General features: G+C 39.7%; 1 protein-coding gene across 1 annotated transcript; it reads left to right on the top strand.

Annotated features, from left to right (window-relative positions):
• LOC110506645 (vesicular glutamate transporter 2.1) lies at positions 1 to 23513 on the top strand. The gene is made up of 12 exons (XM_021586422.3): positions 1 to 565; positions 2700 to 2955; positions 3481 to 3599; positions 5463 to 5577; positions 10725 to 10812; positions 10947 to 11033; positions 11666 to 11808; positions 16584 to 16733; positions 16912 to 17044; positions 17230 to 17340; positions 19095 to 19222; positions 19352 to 23513. The coding sequence occupies exons 1-12, from the start codon at positions 492 to 494 to the stop codon at positions 19691 to 19693; spliced, it is 1746 nt and encodes a 581-aa protein (XP_021442097.1). The 5' UTR covers positions 1 to 491; the 3' UTR covers positions 19694 to 23513.

A 23513-nucleotide genomic window follows, 5' to 3' on the forward strand; every position in this document is an offset into this window, starting at 1 on the left:
AGTGTGCACGAGGCTGTCGCTGACCTTGGTGCTGAACAGCCAGAGGTTCTCGCGACGTCAGAAAAGCTGGCGCTCTCCACAGAGACGCGCAAGCACAGCTCTGTGGTTTATAGAAGCAACTCCACACACCGCTAGTTCCCGCTTTTACTGGTTGTTTCTTGTTTTAGATTACATGGTTTTCACCGTAGACGCTTCTAACGTTTTTCTCTTTCGTTCGCTTTAGGAATGATCTGTTGATTTTCATTGCGATGGCACTTGTACGTGAGGTGAACGATTAGTTTATATGGGGAATGGGGAATCAGAGCTCATCTGATTTCTCTCACATGTAGGCGTTTTTAAAGCGAACGACGCGTGATAGGCTACAGATCTTGTCTGCTTTTCTTATAAAATAATCAGATACATCGCTTGCTCCACCGGTTTGTTCGGTCACATTGCACCGTAACATGAAGCTTAAACAGTAGACATTTTTTAGAAAAACATCAAATTTGGATATGGAGTCCGTCAAGATGAGAGCCAAAGAGGGGATAAAGGAATTTGGGGCGAAGACCCTGGGACAGATGTACAAGTAGGTGTTGAAATTATGTTTAATATGCAGGTTAGCCCATGTTTAAACATAGGGCTGGTTATGATTTCTGTATTTTCAAGTGATAGGCCTACAATATGGTGGTGTATGTAATATGGTGGTGTAATGGTAGTAGACTACTGGACGTTCCTATCCTATGCCGAGAAGTGTGTTACTTTTATCTCAAACAGCTTGCAGTCATGGTCACGCCTCTAATAGACGTAGTGGGAAAATTATGCATAACCTCGTGAAAGCGCAGGAAGGACCTTGATGCATGTGGAAAAAGTCAACAATACATTAATGCAATAAACAGATAGCTGCGAAAAGCATTTGCCGTGAACTAGCCTACTATGTATGCGATTAAATACAGATCCACGGAGTGTTATCTTCGTTTGCAATTGGCTTGTGACCGGGTCCCTGTAATATTTAAAATATTTTACTGAAACCAACAACTACAGGAGGTTATCTCTTTCATTATTTACGGGATGGGTATCGATTTATTGCTAGTAGCCTAAACGTCGAACTGATTTGTCTTGCTAAGTGGCAAAGGCTTCATGCATCAAAGCTGGGACCGAGAGACTGAAAAACAGCTTCTATCTCAAGGCCATCAGACTGCTCAACAGCAATCACTAACTGAGACACTTTAATAAATGGATCACTAGTCACTTTAAACAATGTCACTTTAAACAATGACACTTTAATAATGTTTATATTTCTTACAATACTAATATCACATGTATATAATGTATTTTAAACCGTCTATTGCACCTTGCCTATGCCGCTCGGCCATCGCTCATCCATATACTTACATGAACATATTCTCATTAACCCCTTTAGATTTGTGTGAATTATGTAGTTGTTGGGTAATTGTTAGATTACTTGTTAGATATTACTGCATTGTCGGAACTAGAAGCACAAGCATTTCGCTACACTCGCATCAACATCTGCTAACCATGTGTATGTGACCAAAAACATTTGACATCTATTCTGATGTTTGTAGTTGCAGCCTAATGTCAATCAATGTATTGTTGAAGCCTCTAAATTAATCTATTTAGTTTTGGTCTGGATTTTTTTCGATATATTGTTGCTTCCTTCGATAGGCCTATTTGGATTCCAAGTCCCATTTTAAACTTAGCTTGTATGAAATAACAGCTGCATGTTGTTGCGTTAAAAATATGTATTTTTCGTTGGGCATAACGAAATGATCACATTAATCTAGTTCATGTGCAATATTTTTGATATTCCAAATGTATATTCTAAACAGGAGTGCATAATTAGCTAAGATAAGATAAGACTTCTTGTAATTTTTTCCTTATGGCGATTTTACATATTTTTTTTGAGGTATAGGCCTAATACTGTAACTTTAGCCTAAGCTTTATTGGGCTTATTTTGGCAAACGAATTAATTGTGAAAATGGTCAATAATGCATTTGAAACCGCAGGGTGAATGTTTGCCTGGAGAAAATTAGCAACAGCCAAATCCGTGAATGCAAATGAGGGTGAAGGTGAGCGGTTGCTGCAATGCGGTGGGCGCATCTTCATTCGCTTCTTGCTCCAATGTACGATGCTTTTTTTTGGCATTCGATGAAATTGAACCTGGTGCCGCTAACATACAGCGCCATTGTCTATTAATAGTTGCTAAATGACCTTGCTAAAGTAGACTTTTCGTTTAATGAAAAAAACAAAAACATTTTCTGGATCATGTTAGTTATCATGTTCTGAATCATGTTGGTTATCATTCATCAAATAGCGCCCCCAGTCGTTGGGGCGAATACACTATCCTCATAAAATAGCGGATTGAATAGGCATAGATATTTAATGTAGCCCTAGATAACCTAAAATGGTGTTTCAGTACGCTATCCGAAGAATATGGTTTTAAAATATAAATTAGTCTCCTTCCTTATTTTCAAAAACGTTTACATTTTAAATATTTTTATTGGACTTGATGCAGGCTATATTTGAAGGCTGCAGACTACTGTATAGGTCTATCATTTAACTTAATTACAGGCCGGAATTTTTGCTACACTAAAATGCATTTATTATTCATAACATTCAAATATCGAACATAGGTTAATCCATTAATTTGAGGCTGATTTTCCGACGAAATTGGATTACTTTTTTTATCTGGCTGTTTGAAGGGTGATGGAGAAGCGACAGGGAACTGGTGAAGTTATCGAACTAACAGAGGACGGCAGGCCCTCTGGGGCCCAGGAGAAGAAAGCACCCCTGTGCGACTGCACGTGTTTTGGGCTGCCCCGCCGATACATCATCGCCATCATGAGCGGTCTAGGCTTCTGTATCTCCTTCGGCATCCGATGCAATCTGGGCGTGGCCATCGTGGGAATGGTCAACAACAGCACGATTCACAAAGATGGGAAGATCATCATCACAGAGGTGTGTGTGGTGCACACTTTACTGACGTCAACATCGTGTCACCGCCCTCCTGCTCCCTAATTTGGCGTCCCTAAAAATAGTCCAGATGTTGGAGGTCTCCTAATCTTCTCACACTTGACCTGACCTTATATTGAAAATAAAAAATAAGCAAAGGCAGATACAGAACATTTCCCTTCATAGCTAGATTAATTTTGCTCCATGCTTTTTCAGTGCAGCCATTATAGGTATGCCACAACCATAAACTATTGTATTCCATAATAACACAGCATTTAGCATGTGTATCCTACCGTATATGATGGTAATGATTATAGCTCACATTTCTGCTTCTCACTATATCCCTATTTCCTGTTATGATATGTGACCTTAGGCTTTGGTTATTAAGGTTATTTATAATACGTCTTATACGTTTTGTGAATTATTGTATTGAATTACAATGGAATTATATATGTGAAGCGGATTTATTACGATGTTCCATCGATTGTGTATTGTTTATTTTATTGTCTTTGTTTTTATTTCACTGGAAAGAAAGCAAAGTTCAACTGGGACCCAGAGACAGTCGGTATGATCCATGGTTCGTTTTTCTGGGGCTATATAGTGACGCAGATCCCAGGAGGGTATATATGCTCGAGACTGGCAGCTAACAGGTAGGCAGGCCTACATTCATTATTATTATTTTATATATATATATATATTTATTTTTTACATAAGTTCGTATTCCTTCTCACAGTCTCAAATGCGATCTATTCGTAATTATTCAATTGGTTACTAAAATGTATCACTATGAAATGAACGACCCTCAAGAAAAAAAATGAAAATAGGTCCGATTTATTTTAGTCATCAAGAGATGTACCCAATATGTAAGATCCGAGCAACTGGGATGATGACGTAGATGTAGATTACTGAAGCCTGGATATATTATCGGTTTTCAACTTGTCATTATCACACCTTTTCCCGTCAGAATAAATTATGTGAGGAACGAATTTTTAAACAAAATCAACATTTTAATGGTCTGGAAATGTTGCAGACACAAAGGCATCCCACAAGGGTTTAATTGGACGTTTCAAATCTTTATGACAATTAGACCTTTATTGTAAATCAGAGGGAGGATTTGCAGGCCAGTATTGCGACCCAAGGTTTAACAGACAGTAGGCATAGTAACCATTGTGACTGCAATGGAGAAGGCCATTAATGGATAATTAATTTGGGAGGGAGCGATTCAGCCGCTGACGCTGGCAGGGCTATTGAGATTTGACGGTGTCGCTCCGGTCCACAGGGCTTTCTGCCACCTGTTAATGAGGTCCCCGGGGGGAGCCGTGTCTAACTTGCTGCATTCTGGGGGCATGGCGACCAGCCCGGTCCTCGTCGCCGAAGGCTTACTCACGCTCATATGCACGGTGCACACTAAACATGGCTTATAAATAAGGTTCAGGCCTAGCTTACATGAGGCATGAGCAGCATTTAAATATAGGATATTATAATAGGAAATTACTATATATTTTAGTGGGTCTTTGGTCCACTGTTCATAATAGTAGTGTCCATAATTGGTGATCGCAATTTATACCCTGAATATATATGAAGAAAGACAATCAATTTGGCATCATAATATGTTTTGTTGAGTAAATACAATATTATTTGTTGAGCGGGCTATTTAAATGTATACGATGTATTACATTTGTATAATGTAGTTTAATGTATAACATGTTTATTGTCTATATGTTTTCTTGGTTGACATTTAGATGTAATCGATGCCAGGGAGTTGCCTCAATCCGATTAGAATTGCCCCCCGCGTGCGGGTGGGAGGGGCGTGGTCTCCGGGTGTTTACAAGACGTGACAAAAATTGTAAAAAATACCATGGTTCCGGTTATTCATTTGGGATTGCCTCCACTGGCTCAGCTGCGCTCAAACCAATGCTCTCTGCTGTCGGCACTCCCGTTCATCACGCTTTCATTTATTTCTCCAAATTAATTATTGCTATCTAACGTAAATCAAGAATTTAACGGTGCACTAGCCAATGCTTGACATGAAAAAAATCAAAGTCTTAAATATTTTAATGATGCAAGAAAATTATATATATATATATATATATATATATATATATATGGACGTAAGATTGGCCATTTGATTAGAAGAAGAACAGCAATATAGGCCTTATAACCATTAGAAAATAGGATAGAGAAATTACATTGAATAGGACTAACTCCATTTCGATAGTAAGCCAGTAAATGAGTGTGGAATGTGATTTGTTCGATGGGTCCCTGCTAAATTTAGTCCGGATGGCTTTAAAAAAAAAAAAATCGGAGATTAAGAAATTAATTAAACATGAAGTAAATGGGAGGCCTAGGCCTAAACTAAACTAACTGTTTCCTGCTTTGAAGAATAAATTGGCCAAGACATAAATACAGCTTAAATAAATCACTAGGCCTACTGGACACATTGTTTATCAAAATTATGTATAAGGTCTACGACATACGATATATGCAAATGTGTATATTTCTGTTTCTTTTAGGGTTTTCGGTCTTGCCATTTTCCTTACCTCGACGCTTAATATGTTTATCCCCTCGGCGGCACGGACGCATTATGGACTGGTCATCTTTGTGAGGATATTGCAAGGGCTGGTGGAGGTAAGGAGTTCTTTAATTCAAAAGTCACATTTCTGGAGAGCTTTTTTCTTATTTGCAAATTGTAATTCAGATTGAGTACGCCTATCCTGTCAATAGCACAGTTTTCGAAAATAGCCAGTTTTCCTTTGTGGCAGTTCGATTATGTTTAGGCTACAGTATGTCAGAGGCAATGGAATAGAGGCAGTACAACAGCCAGAATGCACCCTGGGGAAATGTGAGACCGTTGTATTGATCTGTAGCTGGGTATTTGTTGTGGGAGAGTCCCCCCTGTCTGTTCTAAAAAATATGTTCTGCGTTTTTCACACAAAAATTAACTGTAGTTGTACAGGCTCTGGTCTTGTCCCATCTTGATTACTGTCCGGTAATATGGTCAAGTGCTTCAAAGAAAGACCTAGTAAAGCTGCAGCTGGCTCAAAACAGAGCAGCACACCTTGCCCTTAACTGCACGTGTCAGTCTTTCCTGGTTGACGGTTGATCAGAGATTAATTGATGAGTAACAGATTAAAAATCCAGATTGTCTGCATAATCAAATATCATACAGCTCAGACACCCATACATCCCCCACATGACATGCCACCAGGGGTCTCTTCACAGTCCCCAAGTCCAAACGAATTGACGGCAAAGCACAGTATTATACAGAGCCGTGATCGTATGGAACTCCCTTCCATCTCCAATTACTCAAGCAAACAGCAAAATTACCTTTAAAAAAAAATATAACAACTTCTCATGGCACAATAGGGATGGTGAAATGACACACACACACACACACACACACACACACACACACACACACACACACACACACACACAAACACACACACACACACAGACACACACACACTATCACACTCTTAACACACACAATCTACACACACATTATTCTTTAGTTGTATTGTTTATATATGTTTTTATTTTACATTTGTGTGACTGTTCTTTTCTATCATTGTGTTTTCCCACTGGGCACAGATGGCAATTTAACAATGATTCCTTGTTGGTTCAATGTAATTTCATTGAAATTAAGTGGAAACAAAGTTGATTCAACCAGTGTGTGCCCAGTGGGTTGTTACTTGACATGTTTTATGTTTTTATGTGGGCCCCAGGAAGAATAGCTGCTACTTCGGCAAAAGCTAATAGGGATCCGAATGAACCAATAAACCTGCTGAAACATATCTGCTCTGCTCTCTGGTAGTAACACCACAGTTAGGAAAATGCTAGTCTAGCCAGAATCATATTCCCAAAGACAATGTGCTGATATATCATCAGCTCATGAATCCACTGTCCAGTAGGCATATTGAAACATGAGATGTTGGCAGCGGCTGCCTTGTACAGTAAAACATGATGCCATGTTGATACTGAAGGGCAGGCTACATTCACAGTGTCATAATAAAACACATCCAGCTAAACGAATCAGATGTGGAAAAAGTACTCAAATGTCATACTTGAGTAAAAGTAAAGATACCTATTAAACGACTCAAGTAAAAGTGAATGTCACCCAGTAAAATGCTACTTGAGTAAAAGTATGTTTAGTGAGTCCACCAGATGTGAGACAGTAGGGATGACCAGGGACGTTCTCTTGATAAGTGTGTGAATTGGACCTTTTTCCTCTACTGCTAAGCATTCGAACTGCAACTAGTACTTTTGGGTGTCAGGCAAAATGTTTGGAGTAAAAAGTACATAATTTTCTTTATGAATGTAGGGAATTAAAAGTAAAAGTTGTCAAAAATATAAATAGTGAAGTAATATTCCCCCCAAAAATACTTATGTAGTACTTTAACGTATTTTTACTTAAGTACTTTTCACCGATACACCATCCTGGCACCAGAGCCAACCATTGAGAATCATTTTGAACACCATAGATGGAATTTTAGAATAATACTTTATTGTCCATTATCTTGCAGAGAATGGAAATATGTCTTTATTCTCACAAGCCTGACTCATTACTAACTACTTTCAATGCAATAATTATCTTAAAATAATTGTCTATAGGCTGTGTTGGCTGTAAGTGATAGAAATAGGGTTCAAATGAATGTCTTGTGATAATGAATGGTGTAATTCAATAACAACAGCACATTTACGTGTTTGGCATTGATGGCTGAGGTGAGACTGGGCCAGTAGCTCCCATCTGGCCACACACTGGTTGAATCAATGTTGTTTCCACGTCATTTCAATGAAATGACATTGAACCAATGTGGAATAGACGTTGAATTGACGCCTGTGCCCAGTGGGTCCTTGATTTGAATGAGCCATCAGATGACAAAGGCTAATCTGGTTATGTCTTGTTTTTGACTCTGTAAGGAAAGGCTTCTGTGTTTTGGGTATATTCAGTAAATAGAGCAATATTAATTCAGTTGTGAGTGGTACACATTCCATGAGCTTACAGGAGGACCTAAAAGTGATTCATATATAGTGATCTCAGATCAGTCCAGTGGATAGCTAGGATAAATCTCCTCCTAGCATGTCCATGCAGATTGCATTTTCAAATAGCACACTCTGTTCCAATTAGCAGCTAATGAACATTTAATGGCAGCAGCATTGTCAGTGTAATGAGAGGCTCATCAGTTAGCTCAGAGCACTGCGTCTCTTATTAATGTTAATCAAAAAGGCAATGAAGAGAGTATGTTGGTTTTTGTTTGTGATCATATTTGATTTACAACCATGGCAGCTCATATCTGGTAGTATCATCTCTTGTGATTGTCAGCTCAGTGCAGGCAAATCTATTATCAGTATGTCTTATGTTTACAATTTCTCCCATTATTCTGTGACAATCTGTTTGAAACCATCTATTTGAATAACACAGTTCCCTACATTTAGTCTTTAAAATGTTTGTGTGCAACTTTGTGTTTTTATTTATTTTTTATTTATATGTATTAATCAGTTTGGCCAAAATGGGGGAGGTATTTAAAGGACATGTGAAGAAAGATTAGAAGACAAAGTTAAGATAACAAATGAACGTTGTATTTTACCTAATGAATCCAATAACAGGTGGTACTGTAACACGCTACACTATATCTCAGCTAACCCGTTAAGGGCGATAGACTGTAACAAGGCTCAAGATTCAAGGCCTGCCCACTGGGCACACATTGGTTGAATCAACGTTGAATTGACGTCTGTGCCCAGTGGGTGGTTATTTCATGTTCAGAAATGTTTAATTTTACCTAATGAAACCCATAGCTGGTGGTAGCTAACAAAAGGCTTAGAAGTATAAGATATTACATGTTACCCCAGGAAAGGTAGCCTATCGGTTAGAGCGTTGGGCCAGTAACCGATTGGTCGCTGGTTGAAATACCCGAGCCGACAAGGTGTCAATGTGCCTTTGAGTCAGGCACTTAACCCTAATTTGCTCCAAGGGCGTCATACTACTGGATGACCCTGTAAAACTGTAACTATCAGGTATATGTGACAAATAAACCATACAGTACCAGTCAAAAGACACACCTGCTCATTCAAGGGTTTTTCTTTATTTGTACAATTTTCTACATTATAGAACAATAGTGAAAACATCAAAACTATGAAATAACACATATGGAATCATGTAGTAACCAAAAAAGTTTTCAACAAGTCAAAATATATTTTAGATTTTAGATTCTTCAAAGTAGCCACCCTTTTCCTTGATGAGAGCTTTGCACCCTCTTGGCATTCTCTCAACCAGCTTCATGAAGTAGTCATCTGAAATGCATTTCAATTAACAGGTGTGCCTTGTTAAAAGTGAATTTGTGGAATTTATTTCCTTCTTAATGTGTTTAAGCCAATCAGTTGGGTTGTGACAAGGTAGGGGTGTTATACAGAAGATAGCCCTATTTGGCAAAATACCAAGTCCATATTATGGCAAGAACAGCTCAAATAAGCAAAGAGAAACGACAGTCTATCATCACTAAGGAAGACTCAGAGTTACCTTTGCTGCAGATGATACGTTCATTACCAGCCTCAGAAATTGCAGCCCAAATAAATGCTTCACAGAGTTCAAGTAACAGACTTGCTTGGGCCAAGAAACACGAGCAATGGACATTAGACCGGTGGAAATCTGTTCTTTGGTCTGATGAGTCCAAATGTATGATTTTTGGTTCCAACTTCTGTGCTTTGTGAGACGCAGAGTAGGTGAACGGATGATCTCTGCATGTTTAGTTCCCACCATGAAGCATTGAGGAGGAGGTGTGATGTTGTGGGGGTGCTTTGCTGGTGACACTGTGATTTATTTAGAATTCAAGGCACACTTCACCAGCATGGCTACCACAGAGTGAAGGAAAAGCAGCCAAAAAGTGCTCAGCATATGTGGGAACTGGTTGAGAGAATGCCAAGAATGTGCCAAGCTGTCATCAAAGCAAAGGGTGGCTACATTGAAGAATCTCAAATATAAAATATATTTTGATTTGTTTCACACTTTTTTGTTACTACATGATCGCATATGTGTTATTACATAGTTTTGATGTCTTCACTACTATTCTACAATGTAGAAAATAGGAAAAATAAAGAAAAACCTTTGAATGAGTAGGTGTGTACAAACTTTTGACTGGTACTGTATATTTAAAACAATGTATTAGATTTTTTAACTCATTGTGTGTGGTAACTATAAAAAGTCTATACTTAGCTTTACCCCAGGATATCAATTATTAAGGGTGGTAACTATAGAAACAAGGTAGCTTTATTCACGTCAGGGGAATTTAGAGGAACAAGGTTGCTATATTCACATCATGGGAACTTAGTGAAAAGTGTCAGCCTATTTGCAACGCACCTCCTTGTTATTGTATTTCCATTGTTGTGTGTTTCACCTGCATTCAGTAGTCTATGAATCACATGATTATGAAGGTATAAATGTATGAAAGCGTGTAGACTTATTAACAATGTATGTAGTTCTGTCTTGTGATGTACTTGTGTACATGTATTAAGTCAGTTATGTTTTGTGTGGACTCCAGGAAGAGTAGCTGCCGCTTTAGCAGTAGCTAATGGGGATCCTAATAAAATGCTAAATACTAAATGTTAAGCAGTGTTGCTAGAATCCCATTGCTATTTCCATAAGGAGCAGGATGATCAGAATTTTCTGGCCGTCTTATTCATTATAACTTAAGAATAATAGCAGCAGTATGATTTACTTTAAACCAGTTACCTACTCTTAGTTGCTCATGGTTCTGTGGTGTGTGTGACCTACCCAGGGAGTGACCTACCCAGCCTGCCATGGGATCTGGAGTAAGTGGGCTCCTCCTCTGGAGAGGAGTCGCCTGGCCACCACCTCCTTCTGTGGTAAATACTCTTTTCAATAGTATCTTATCTGTCACACTATGGTAGTGAAGCAAGAGGTACAGTAGTTGTACTTCCTTTGTCTATTTAGATTTCCTTTTTCTTCTCTTCCCCCTCTCTACCATTTCCTCTAACAGGTTCATATGCTGGTGCTGTCATTGCCATGCCTCTAGCAGGGATCTTGGTGCAGTACTCAGGCTGGTCCTCTGTGTTCTATCTCTATGGTAAGATGGAGTTCCATGGCAATGTTATAGCTTCCAAATGTAAAAAGCATGAGCTGATGCACACCCACCCTGAAAAGTCACTGCGTGCCGAAATGTTGGTTAGGTTTACCCACTCAATTGTTGGGAGCATATATAGAGTTTTCCACTTTCTTTCTATCTTTTTATATAGCTTCCAAATTAGTTTTTTAAAAAAATTTTTTAATCATCATCATCAACAACCTATTTGAAAATATTGAAAATATGTTGCGTATAGTACATCCTCTTCAGGACATTTTAAAGCTGGTTGCTGATGCTTTCAGACCTCCAGACCATTGATTTCTTCCCAATGTTTTGGTGTGTCTGTTCTCTAATAATTTTCCATTTCTCCCTGGACTAGATGAATTTGGCCTTTCTGTCTGAGGGTTTAGTCTATGGGGGATTTCTAAAAGATCCGGCTGCCTTTTAAGAATGTAATGTTATTGTACAGGCCGATCTAAGCTTTTCACATGTTCACATACAACAATGACACAATTAAAACACATTTACAATAGGGTTTCTGTAGCTTTGCTGCATGGTTCCATAATGACTAATATACATAATCCACCACCCATATTTTATTTATCCTGTGTAATAATCCCAATATCATTGTGCAGGGTGCTTTGGGATCTTCTGGTATATGTTCTGGATCCTTGTGTCGTATGAAAGTCCTGCTGTGCACCCTACCATCACCCAGGAGGAACGAGTCTACATAGAGGAGAGCATCGGGGAGAGTGCCAAGCTCATGGGCCCTGCTGAGGTGAGGGACAGGGCTTGAGGTTGGTTGAATAAAAGTTGTTTGAAGGGTTTCAAACAACTTTCACTCAACTAACCTCATGCCCTGCTTCTCTGTTTCAGTGAAATAATCCAAATCTGTGTGAAAGTTTAACAAAGTTTTTTAGTAGGCCATTACGTTTTCTTAGTGATATTAGGCCAGAGTTCTCAAAGTCTTCAAAGTCCACTTCTCCTCAAATCAATTCCTATGATATTAAATTGGGAGATGATGCTATGCCCCACTTCCTACTCAGGCTTGTTTTAATCTCTGCTCCCCTGAGGCCGCATGCATAAACTGTGAGTATGTCCAGAATATACCACAAATTGTGCATGCGCCAAAAAAGTTGACATTTATACAAATATAACTTGAGACAATGTGCTAACCTATCCGGAAACTGTAGACCATGCGGATGCACATCTCACATCTCTGAAAATCTATGTGTTTAATTTTATTCTAACAGATAGACATAGGAATCTTTTCCTATTTATTTTATTTTCATAACCATTGCAGAATAAATTCCTCACCTTTTCTTTCCATGACAGGTTAATATTCTTGAAGTAGCCATACAACAAATTACAATGCACAGCTCTCATTTAAGTGGACCTTGTAGCCTAGTAAATAGACAGGCTATATACAGTTGAAGTCGGAAGTTTACATACACCTTAGCCAAATACATTTACATTCACAAAATTAGTATTTGGTAGCATTGCCTTTAAATTGGGTCCAACATTTCAAGTAGCATTCCACAAGCTTCCCACAATAAGTTGGGTGAATTTTGGCCCATCCCTCCTGACAGAGCTGGTGTAACTGAGTCCGGTTTGTAGGCTTCCTTGCTCGCACACACTTTTTTTTAGTTCTGCCCACAAATTTTCTATGGGAATGAGGTTAGGGCTTTGTGATGGCCACTCCAATACCTTGACTTTGTTGTCCTTAAGCCATCTTGCCACAACTTTGGAAGAATGCTTGCGGTCGTTGTCCATTTGGAAGACCCATTTGCATCCAAGCTTTTAACTTCCTGACTGATGTCTTGAGCTATTGCTTCAATATATCCACATAATTTACCTTCGTAATGATGCCATCTATTTTGTGAAGGGCACCAGTCCCTCCTGCAGCAAAGCACCCCCACAACATGATGCTGCCACCCCGTGCTTCACGGTTGGGATGGTGTTCTTTGCCTTGCAAGCATCCTCCTTTTTCCTCCAAATATAACGATGGCCAAACAGTTCTATTTTTGTTTCATCAGGCCAGAGGACATTTCTCCAAAAAGTACGATCTTTGTCCCCATGTGTAGTTGCAAACCGTAGTCTGGCTTTTTATGGCGGTTTTGGAGCAGTGGCTTCTTCCTTCCTGAGCGGCCTTTCAGGTTATGTTGATATAGGACTCGTTTTACTGTGAATGTAGATACTTTTGTAGCTGTTTCCTCCAGCATCTTCACAAGGTCCTTTGCTGTTGTTCTGGGATTGATTTGCACTTTTCGCACCAAAGTACATTAATCTCTAGGAGACAGAGCGCGTCTCCTCCCTGAGCGGTATGACGGCTGCGTGGTCCCATGGTGTTTATACCTGCGTACTATTGTTTGTACAGATGAACGCGGTACCTTCAGGCATTTGGAAATTGATGAACCAGGCTTGTGGAGATCTACAATTTTGATTTTGTAGTCTTGGCTGATTTCTTATGATTTTCCCATGATGTCAAGCAAAGAGGCACTGAGTTTGAAGGTAGGCTTTGAAATACATACACAGGTACACCTCCAATTGACTCAAATTATGTCAATTAGCCTATCAGAAGCATCTAAAGCCATGACATAATTTTCTGGAATTTTCCAAGCTGTTTAAAGGCACAGTCAACTTAGTGAATGTAAACTTCTGACCCACTGGAATTGTGATACAGTGAATTATAAGTGAAATAATCTGTCTGTAAACAATTGTTGGAAAATGACTTGTGTCATGCACAAAGTAGTTGTCCTAACCGACTTGCCAAAACTATAGTTTGTTAACAAGAAATGTGTGGAGTGGTTGAAAAACAAGTTTTAATGACTCTAACCTAAGTGTATGTCAACATCCGACTTCAACTGTATATTTCAAGTTATGCAATCCGATAAGCAGCACGGTTTATAGTATATAGTAGAATTTAACAGGTAAACAGTTGATCTTGTACATTGAAGTAGGCCTATGTTGGCGACTGTAATACACAACATAGTCTCAGGGCAATCTCTGACACGCTGACACTCTTATTTAGTATGGTATGTTACGTTAGCCTCCTGTGACCCGGAAAAATTTGTTTGGGGTCTAAAAATATGGTTATTTATGTTTTATTGTATGTGCAAAATTGTCCTCTGTACCGGTCATTAGGATGTAAATATTACAAAATTGACATTACAGTCAATGGGTAAAGTAGATGTGTAACGGTTTTCTGTATGAGAAGGAGAGTCGGACCAAAATGCAGCGTGTCGAATGCGATCCATGTTTTAATAAACAAACGTAAAACACGAATCAATACAAACACTACAAAATAAAGGACATAACGAAAACCTAAACAGCCCTATCTGGCGAAAACACATAGACAGGAACAATCACCCACAAACACACAGTGAAACCCAGGCTACCTAAATATGGTTCCCAATCAGAGACAATGACGAACACCTGCCTCTGATTGAGAACCATATCAGGCCGAACATAGAAATGGACAAACTAGACATGTAACATAGAATGCCCACTCAGATCACACCCTGACCAACCAAAACATAGAAATATACAAAGTAAACTATGGTCAGGGTGTGACAAGATGAAAAACATAGTTGCAGCATGTGGGTGTCCACTATAGAGCACATTTTTTTATAAGCTCTTGTTTAGCTCTTATTTAATGTGAACAAAATATTACAAGTCCTGACAACTCACTTAACTCTTCCTGAGAAATCCACTTACTAGAAACAATTTGAATATCAAACTCACAAAAATTATCATTTATAATTACTCACACTTCTTTTCAAATTACCATAAAGTGTGTACATTTTGAACGGCATCCATTTTTTTAAAGAACCAGGAAGATAAAGTTGTCAAGGTCACACCCCCACATGTGGTATCATTGAGAAGCCCATGATGTCCTCTCAAAGGGACAACATGTCTTAATACAGTGGCTTGTATGGCCTTAGAGATACGGACCAAGAACTGATGAATTGCTGGGTTTCAGGGGGTTAGGTACATTATGAATGGAATAGCGCTCGTACAATATTCTATGAATTAGAGGATGTATAGTATCATACATCTTACCCAGTCATACAATAGCATACGAATTGGATTCATTTATCATACATCTTGAATTAGGTATAGTATTGTACGTCTTGATCTGAGATCAGGTTGCTTGTTGCACCATAATAACAAAGGAGAATTATGGAGATAATTTATGTTGGCGGTTAGGGTAACTAACGACAAAATGTTAGGAGAACTAAAACGACAAAGTTTACGTGAATTTCTGTAGCTGGTTAGATGAATTTGGTTACGTTTAGAATAAGGGTTAAGAGAAGGGTTAGCTAAAATACAAGAGTTATCTCTGACGCGATTTGAACATGCAATTTTTGGATTGCTAGTCTGTCGTGGATTAAGACGTCAGCATGCTTCAATTTGGCTGGTGCATAGGCAAATTTGGCCAAGTGAACTGAACGCGTGTGCTCACATACTACTTTAAAAGTCCCTTGTTTGAAAAACGAGAAAAAGCATCAGTCGTACTGTTTGTCCATTTGGAGATGCCATAGCCAGTATACGCTTCCTCAAAAATAGTCAGAGTTAATCTAAGATCTAATCTAAGATTTATTTTCATAGTCGTGCAGTTTTGCATCTGACTGATGTTTGGTGCAGTATTTTTTCGCATGAGAACGAGTTGTCTCTCGATGAATGACAACAGGCACTTCGGCTTCCAACTTTGGCTTGCCTGGAGAAAATGTTTTGTGTGCCTAAACAGCCGAAAAAAACCCTTGCCAGTCCACAATGAAGAAAATTGTCACAAAATGTCATCAAAATATATGCACAAACTGTTCCGAACTGTTTTGGCACACCAATCCTCCCCGACCAACCTCCCTATGTCCAAAGTAACTAGACCATTAGTAGGTATGAAACAGTACGTCTTGGAGGTGCTCAGAAATACGTAAAGTATATTCCATATGGCTCTAAGGCCAGGTTGATGTACTGCAATGGATGTTTTTTTTCTGCCAAGACAATGTTTCAGAATTTGCGGGCAGACTATCGTAAACAGGATGGGGGAAAAGTCGATGCAAAACATTGTTGAATTCAAACGTTCTGCTGACAGGTCAACAACATTTCCATTGTTTTCTCTTTCAGAAACGGACAGTTCTTTTGTCAGCTACAGCATAAATTACTGCTAAAGATTAAAAGATTCTGCCAACACAGTAAATAGACCGGTAGCTTATGTAAAATATTTGACAGTATGGGTAGCTACAGTATTGCTGTGTGATAGGAGTTTAACATCATAGCCTATTTCAACTCAGAGCCTATAGGAAGGCAGGACATAGAAACCCAATGATATAATGATAAACTAAATATTGAAGAACAATTCGTATTTTGCATAGAAGTGTATTGGCTGTAGCATTTAGCCTACTTTTAAATGGTTTCAAATATACAATAAATCTATCAGAATGTGCGGACAGGCACTCTCTATAGGCTGCATGTATGTGTTTCTCTCTTTCGCACCGCTGCTAGCCTTTCACCGGTAACTCATGTATGTTCCTCCCTTTTGCTCCATCGTAGAAATTTAAGACCCCCTGGAAAAAGTTCTTCACCTCCATGCCTGTCTATGCAATCATCGTGGCCAACTTCTGCAGAAGCTGGACCTTCTACCTACTGCTTATCAGTCAGCCGGCCTACTTTGAGGAGGTGTTTGGGTTTGAGATAAGCAAGGTGAGACCAGTGGAGCATTGCCAGGATAGGGCACCAGCCTAGCCAAACAGTGTTGCTGGGGTATGGTACTCGAGGCCTAGGTGAGGGATGTGTGAAAATGTTGTGCTTGGCTCTAACTGACTTTAATACCTTTTAATACCTCTATGTGGATGTTGATTTCAACTGTTCTTGTCCTCAGGTTGGCATGGTGTCTGCCCTGCCCCACTTGGTGATGACAATCATTGTGCCCATTGGAGGGCAGTTGGCTGACTACCTACGCAGCAGGAACATCCTATCTACCACTACAGTCAGGAAGATCATGAACTGTGGAGGTGAGAGAGCCCCTTCAGCACAATATGTACAATTATATCAAATGAGTTTGATAGAATAGTAATGCTTTTACACTATCTGTATGATCGTGGTACAATGACTTTTTGGGACTGTAATTAAATTGCAACTGTGATGGCCCATAGCCCCTGGGTTACTGTAGCATGTGTGTGACTGTCTGTCTCTGCAGGGTTTGGCATGGAGGCTACGCTGCTGCTGGTAGTGGGATTTTCCCACACCAAAGGGGTGGCTATTTCCTTCCTGGTCCTTGCTGTGGGCTTCAGTGGATTTGCCATATCAGGTCAGTCAGTACCTGTTAAACACATGGCATCAGAGAGTATGCCAGTATAGATCACAGCTGCCTGTAGGATACTCCTCCCTTACTCTTTGTAGATGTGACCGATGTGAAATGGCTAGCTAGATAGCGGTGGAGCGCGTTAATAGCGTTTCGATCGGTGACGTCACTCGCGCTGAGACCTTGAAGCAGTGGTTCCCCTTGCTCTGCACGTGCCGTGGCTTTTGTGGCACAATGGGTAACGATGCTTCGTGAGTGACTGTGGTTGATGTGAGAGGGTCTCTGGTTCGAGCCCAGGTTGGGGCGAGGAGAGGGACGGAAGCAATACTGTTACATAGACAGAGATAAATTTAACAACTACACCGTAGATTCTGTCTAGAATGGCCAGTATTTATTGCATGAATCTTGCCATGGAGGCAGAACTGAGTGATTTCCTCTAGATGGGCACATGAAAAATCGAAATTCAAGAAAACACAACATAGCTTTTTGGTCTTAATTTAAGGTTAGACATTAGGGTTAGCAGTGTGGTTAGGATTAGATTTTAAATCAAATGTTATGACTTTGTGGCCTTGCCAGCTAGTGACCACCAGCTGCCTCCAGAACAAGATTCATGATGAAAACTCCAACTTGCCTATTTATCGTTCAACAGCCACCGATGTGGTCTAAAAAGGATTTGCAATCAGCAATATCCAGCTACAAAGGGAACAGGGTCGATTTCTCACATTTCTCAAACATCTATTCCAGCTGAAGCTTGTGGCCGCAAGGCAGACCTTGGTCTTACTACTACTCATTTTTCTTGGGCTTTCTCCTGGAGTATTTAATAATTCAGCACAAGTCCCAGAGGAGCTGCCATACAGGCTGGCTGTGTGCAGCTACAGAGGACGCTCAGTGTGGGGGAGGAGATTCACTGGCTAGCTACTCCCTTTGCAACAAGATGGCTGCATGGGGCTTTGATTTTCATCGCAATTTCATTTCCATTACATTTATATTATGTTTGGGGTATTTCAGTAGTTTTGATATTTCAGTAGTATTTCAGTAGTTTTGTGGTCTTCATTAAAGAAAAAAAGGTAATTACTAATGGTGGTTTTTATTACCTACCAAGAATGAGCAAAAGCTCTAGAGACCGTAAGGGCTAGATCCTATCAGATCTGCACTGGCCAACACCCACATAGCGGTTGTTTGGACGGTGTCTGAGGTGGAACTGCGTTAGAGCTGTCAAATCCATAAGTGGCTCCTTGCGTCAGCTTATCGCGGACACTGCCATTAGATGCAAAATACGAAACCAACCGACTTCATAATCCAACTTTATAATTAGAAGTTCATGCAGCCGTGTTACAAGTACAAACGCTCGAATGCCTGATGTTTTATTGTCTGATAGGCTATGAATCCCCCAATCCAAATTAACATTAAAACATGCATTAGCCTACACGTTCTATTGGCGTTTTGAACTTCTAACGCAGTGGGGATACTAAGGAAGGGAGTGGTTTGTGACACAAGAGCAGCCACTCACCTATTTGTCAGTTCATACCGCAGTTACACATCCAACAACAGTCGCTATGCGGATGTCGGCCAACGCGGTCTGATACAATCTGATTGAAACGAGGTCTAAGTTATAGTGAAATCAGTTAAACCACAAGAACTATAACCACTTGTTTTTATTTAATCAAGTGCTAATCAATTGTTGTCTTAGAGATCTGTCTTATAGAGAGTAACTTCACACTGAAAACCTTGTATTTAATTCTGAACGTTCTTTCCATCAGGATTCAACGTCAATCACTTAGACATTGCTCCACGCTATGCCAGTATCCTTATGGGCATATCCAATGGTGTGGGCACCCTGTCTGGCATGGTATGCCCATTGATCGTAGGTGCCATGACAAAAAACAAGGTAAGACATTCTGTTACCCTTGGAAAGCCCATAAAACATAATGGTTAAACGTAGATTCATTATCGGATAGAACTACAATTCTCTGTGACTTTGTATAAAACACTTTATATTCCATGTGTCCACATGAAGACTCGAGAAGAGTGGCAGTGGGTGTTCCTCATCGCTGCTCTGGTTCACTACGGGGGAGTCATCTTCTATGGCATCTTTGCCTCTGGAGAGAAGCAGCCATGGGCCGACCCAGAGCTGACCAGCGATGAGAAGTGTGGCTTCATCGATGAGGATGAGCTGGCAGAGGAGACGGGCGACATCACCCAGAGTTACGGTGCCCTGGGCGGCGGTCCGGCCAAAACGTACGGTGCCACTACGCAGAACGGGGGCTGGGCTGACAGCTGGGATAAGAAGGAGGAGTTTGTCCAGGAAGAGGCAGAGGGAGGGCCGTATGGCTACAGGCAGGACCAGGACTACTCCTAGAGACAGGAGACTCACTGACCATCAAACGGTAGACTTATTTTGTATTGTTTACCAGTTTAGACGAAACGAGTCAAAAACCAAACAAAAAAGATCACAATCCATTGTTGTATGTTTGCACAAATTCAAATCATTAATTCTAAAGATAAAATTTGTTCAAAAGATGATTTTATTGTACAAATAAAATAAAATATAGAGATGTAGCAAATCAAATTACCAGATCTATTTGTAAACGTAATATGCATATAAATTATAGATATATTTATTTGGAGTGCAATTGTGTGTAAGTGTGAACCATTTCCACCTCATCAATCTGAGCTTCTTCATTCTGGAGATGCCTGTTATGTACGATCAGACAAGATTTAACTGGCTTCCTGGATCATCATGCCTAACTGGTTCTTATTACAACTCCTCATGAGCCAGCCATTACAGTGTAAAAGAAACATGTCACTGTTAAAAGGGGACTTAACCAGGAATGAGACTGTATGTCTTAGGTTGTACAGTATCTCTTCTGAATGCACTGAAAGTAGTGTCCTTTCAATGCATAATATCATTTTCTTTTTTTATTATGTGTTTGTATAACTGTCTTTAACACAGAGGCTGAAAGATACAATAATGTTTTGAAGAACGACATAACACTTTCGCTAGTTGATGTAAAAGTCTTAAGATGCATGAAAGAAGAAATAATGACGAAGCGTTGCTCACGTGTTTACTGTGCCATTTTGAGAGCTTGGGACTATACGGTTCTATCTGCATTTTGAGAGCTTGGGACTATACGGTTCTATCTGCATTTTGAGAGCTTGGGACTATACTGTTCTATCTGCATTTTGAGAGCTTGGGACTATACGGTTCTATCTGCATTTTGAGAGCTTGGGACCTTACGGTTCTATCTGCATTTCTTTCAAAATGAAGTTAGTGACATAGCCTTGTTCTGTTCAATGTTCTCTACCTATATACCCCAATTCAAGTTGTTAAGTTCAAAAGAATGCAAGATAAAAATAGCGGACACCATTCAAACCAATGAGGGTTCGGAACTTTCAAGCCAATTATCTGTAATGAACACGACAGAGAGCTGGTTTCAAGTGCAGGGGGCAGCAGGTGTTTATTGCAAAGGACCACAGTAGGAGGCAGGTAGCTGGGTCCAGGGACAGGCAGAAGGTTATACACAGGGGGTCCAACAAGGCAACATTACAGGCAGGGAAAAGGCTAGTAACGTCGTCTGGGAGATCAGGCAAAAGGTTGATAACAGGAAATCCGATAGGCTAAAGTACAGGCAGGGAATAAGCAAAAGGCATCGTTAGTGAGGCAGGCCAAAACTATCATACACGGGAGGATTACATTATGGGAAAACAGCGCTCCCAATAGAAGTGTGTCACAAAACAAACAATACCTCACAATGATGGGGTGCAAAGAACTGAACTAAATAGTGTGTGATAACGACATACGGGTGATCAGAATTCAGGTGATTGGGATCTGGAGAGTGAGCTTCGTTCAGGGGATCTATGTGTTTGAGAGCGTGAGTTGGAAGCAGACATTACATTATCTAAGAATCATCTTTTTGCAGATAGAACCTTATAGTCCCAAGCTCTCGATTTCATGCCTATAACAATGTTACATCTATAAATGTTTATGATTGGAGGTTACAAACATTCATAACTCGGTTATGTAATTCTTATGATCGTTATGTCCGTTTTATTGTCTGGTCAATTCAAGTCATTTCAATGAGATTTGTTGTTGTTCAAAGGTAAATGTTTGTCTGAGGTGACTAAAGAAATAGAACATGGACAATATAAAGAAATGCTGGCCGGCACTATCAAGGGCCTGTGCAATGCAGAAAAGACCAGCCAGCCGATCCAGAAGTAGCCAATCAGTATATCTACTGTACAGACAGTCTGTCAGCAGGAGATATGTTTTGCTAATGAAAAGGAAACATTTTTAGACTGGGATAGTGACCCAGATAGACAATGTTGTTAAAGAAAACTATACCTTGCAGTCCAGGAGGACAATTAGCCAAGTTGGTGATTGAGATTCATATTACGTCTACTTGTAAAAACATTAGAGCATTACAGAATTTAAAAAAACATGACAGTATAGCTGTTACTGCCTATGTAATGTATGTCACATTGAACGTTTACCATTCCTTAAAGAGTAGGTAGACAATCAAAAGAGCAGCAAGACATGATTTAGCCAGTGTGTATAGAGTGGGAATGACCAGTGTAGAGATACTGGGTTCCAGTCAATGATTTATATATACACTCGATGACTGACATCGGCCTTGTTTAGAAGCCACCGTGCCTCCATCTTGGCACTCCCGCACATTGTAAATAATAATTTTGGAAGCTATAGAAATTCATGTATTATTGTCTACATTTGTTTTTGCCATGTTTATTCTATTACAGAACATTTAATGAGTAATTTTAAACTATATTATGTGAGCTAAACATTTTAAAAAATATATATATATATTAAAACATTTTCCTTAAAAGTATAATGTTTTGAAAGTTCTAACGTTACTGTCCCCAATACAACAACAAAAAATACTTAAATACATTACATTTTGGCCTATAAACATTTCATTAAAATACTGTAGAATTCCATTCATTCCAATGGAGGACTGCTCCTACTGGAGAGTGCCAATATGGCTGACCGATGGCTTCAAAGCCTCTCATTGGCCAATACATAGCATCAGCAATCCAGGGTTTAAATACACCACTGGTTTCAGTAGCGTGTCAGGGACCTAAACCTGCTTTTCACTGTCTGTCTGTGGAGACCTAAAGTCAGCACTTCACAATGTATTTATGGAAATGTATTTATGCATGGAACAAAGCCGTAGACTAAATGTTTGAACTTTTTAATTCTTTCACAAAATGTATTTTGTCTCTCAAACTGTTACTAATGTGTCAATTTCTTTGCACAATTAACCAAAGGTAACGTGTCAAGCTGGGTTTGAACAGGAGGGCTATATACTAAGGGAATTGCTGGACATTGCATGGCCTCTGTAGGCCTCTCCAGGTGGCGCTAACCATACTCAGTGTACAAAGCAATAAATCCATGGTAACAGTTGTTGTCAACCATTGAAAAATGTAAAACACTAGCATATGTAACTAGAGCGTTTCTTTTACGTTTCAAGCTGTGTTTTTTGTGATATCAAATATAGAAAAGAACAAACACAAGTACTTGTAACAATAAAACCTATGTAGTTAGAGTCCTCCACACAGCTCTTTGACATGCTGATAATGCAGGGAGTTTGTGAGGGGACTGCTCACCAGAAGAGAATGATACCCTGGGCCATTCCCGTGACATGGATGATGTCTATCTCCATAGCTCTATGGTTCCACTCCTGTTGGTGTCTGCTCATCCGTTGTTCTGTACAGTTTCCAGTCCTTCTCCATATCTCTATGGTTCCACTCCTGTTGGTGTCTGCGCATCCGTTGTTCTGTACAGTTTCCAGTGGTCGTTTTGGAGGGTGTGCTATTGTTCAGTTTTTTTTCTCTCTCTCTCTCTAAACCCTGTTGGTTTGATTGATGTGTGTTCTGCCAGTGGCTGGACCCCTATTGCCCCCTTAACCATCTGTCTCTAACCACCTAAACCCCTTTAATTGTTGCAATATTCAATGACGTGAAGATTGTCTGTAAAGGTGATCTAACATTTACAGAAATGGCAGATGTATAACATGAAGTAACGGTACCTTCTTCCTGTTTTGTGCCTCTGAGTGAAGTTAGTGTGATTCTATGGCTTATTTTGCTGTGTCAATGGAGAGATTTGTTGATGTCAAAATGAAATGCTCTATATATCCATTTTATAAAAAAACGAATGAACAAAA

The sequence above is a fragment of the Oncorhynchus mykiss genome, chromosome 26 (genome assembly GCF_057628025.1).
Source record: "Oncorhynchus mykiss isolate SJ-2025 chromosome 26, ASM5762802v1, whole genome shotgun sequence".
NCBI lineage: Eukaryota > Metazoa > Chordata > Actinopteri > Salmoniformes > Salmonidae > Oncorhynchus > Oncorhynchus mykiss.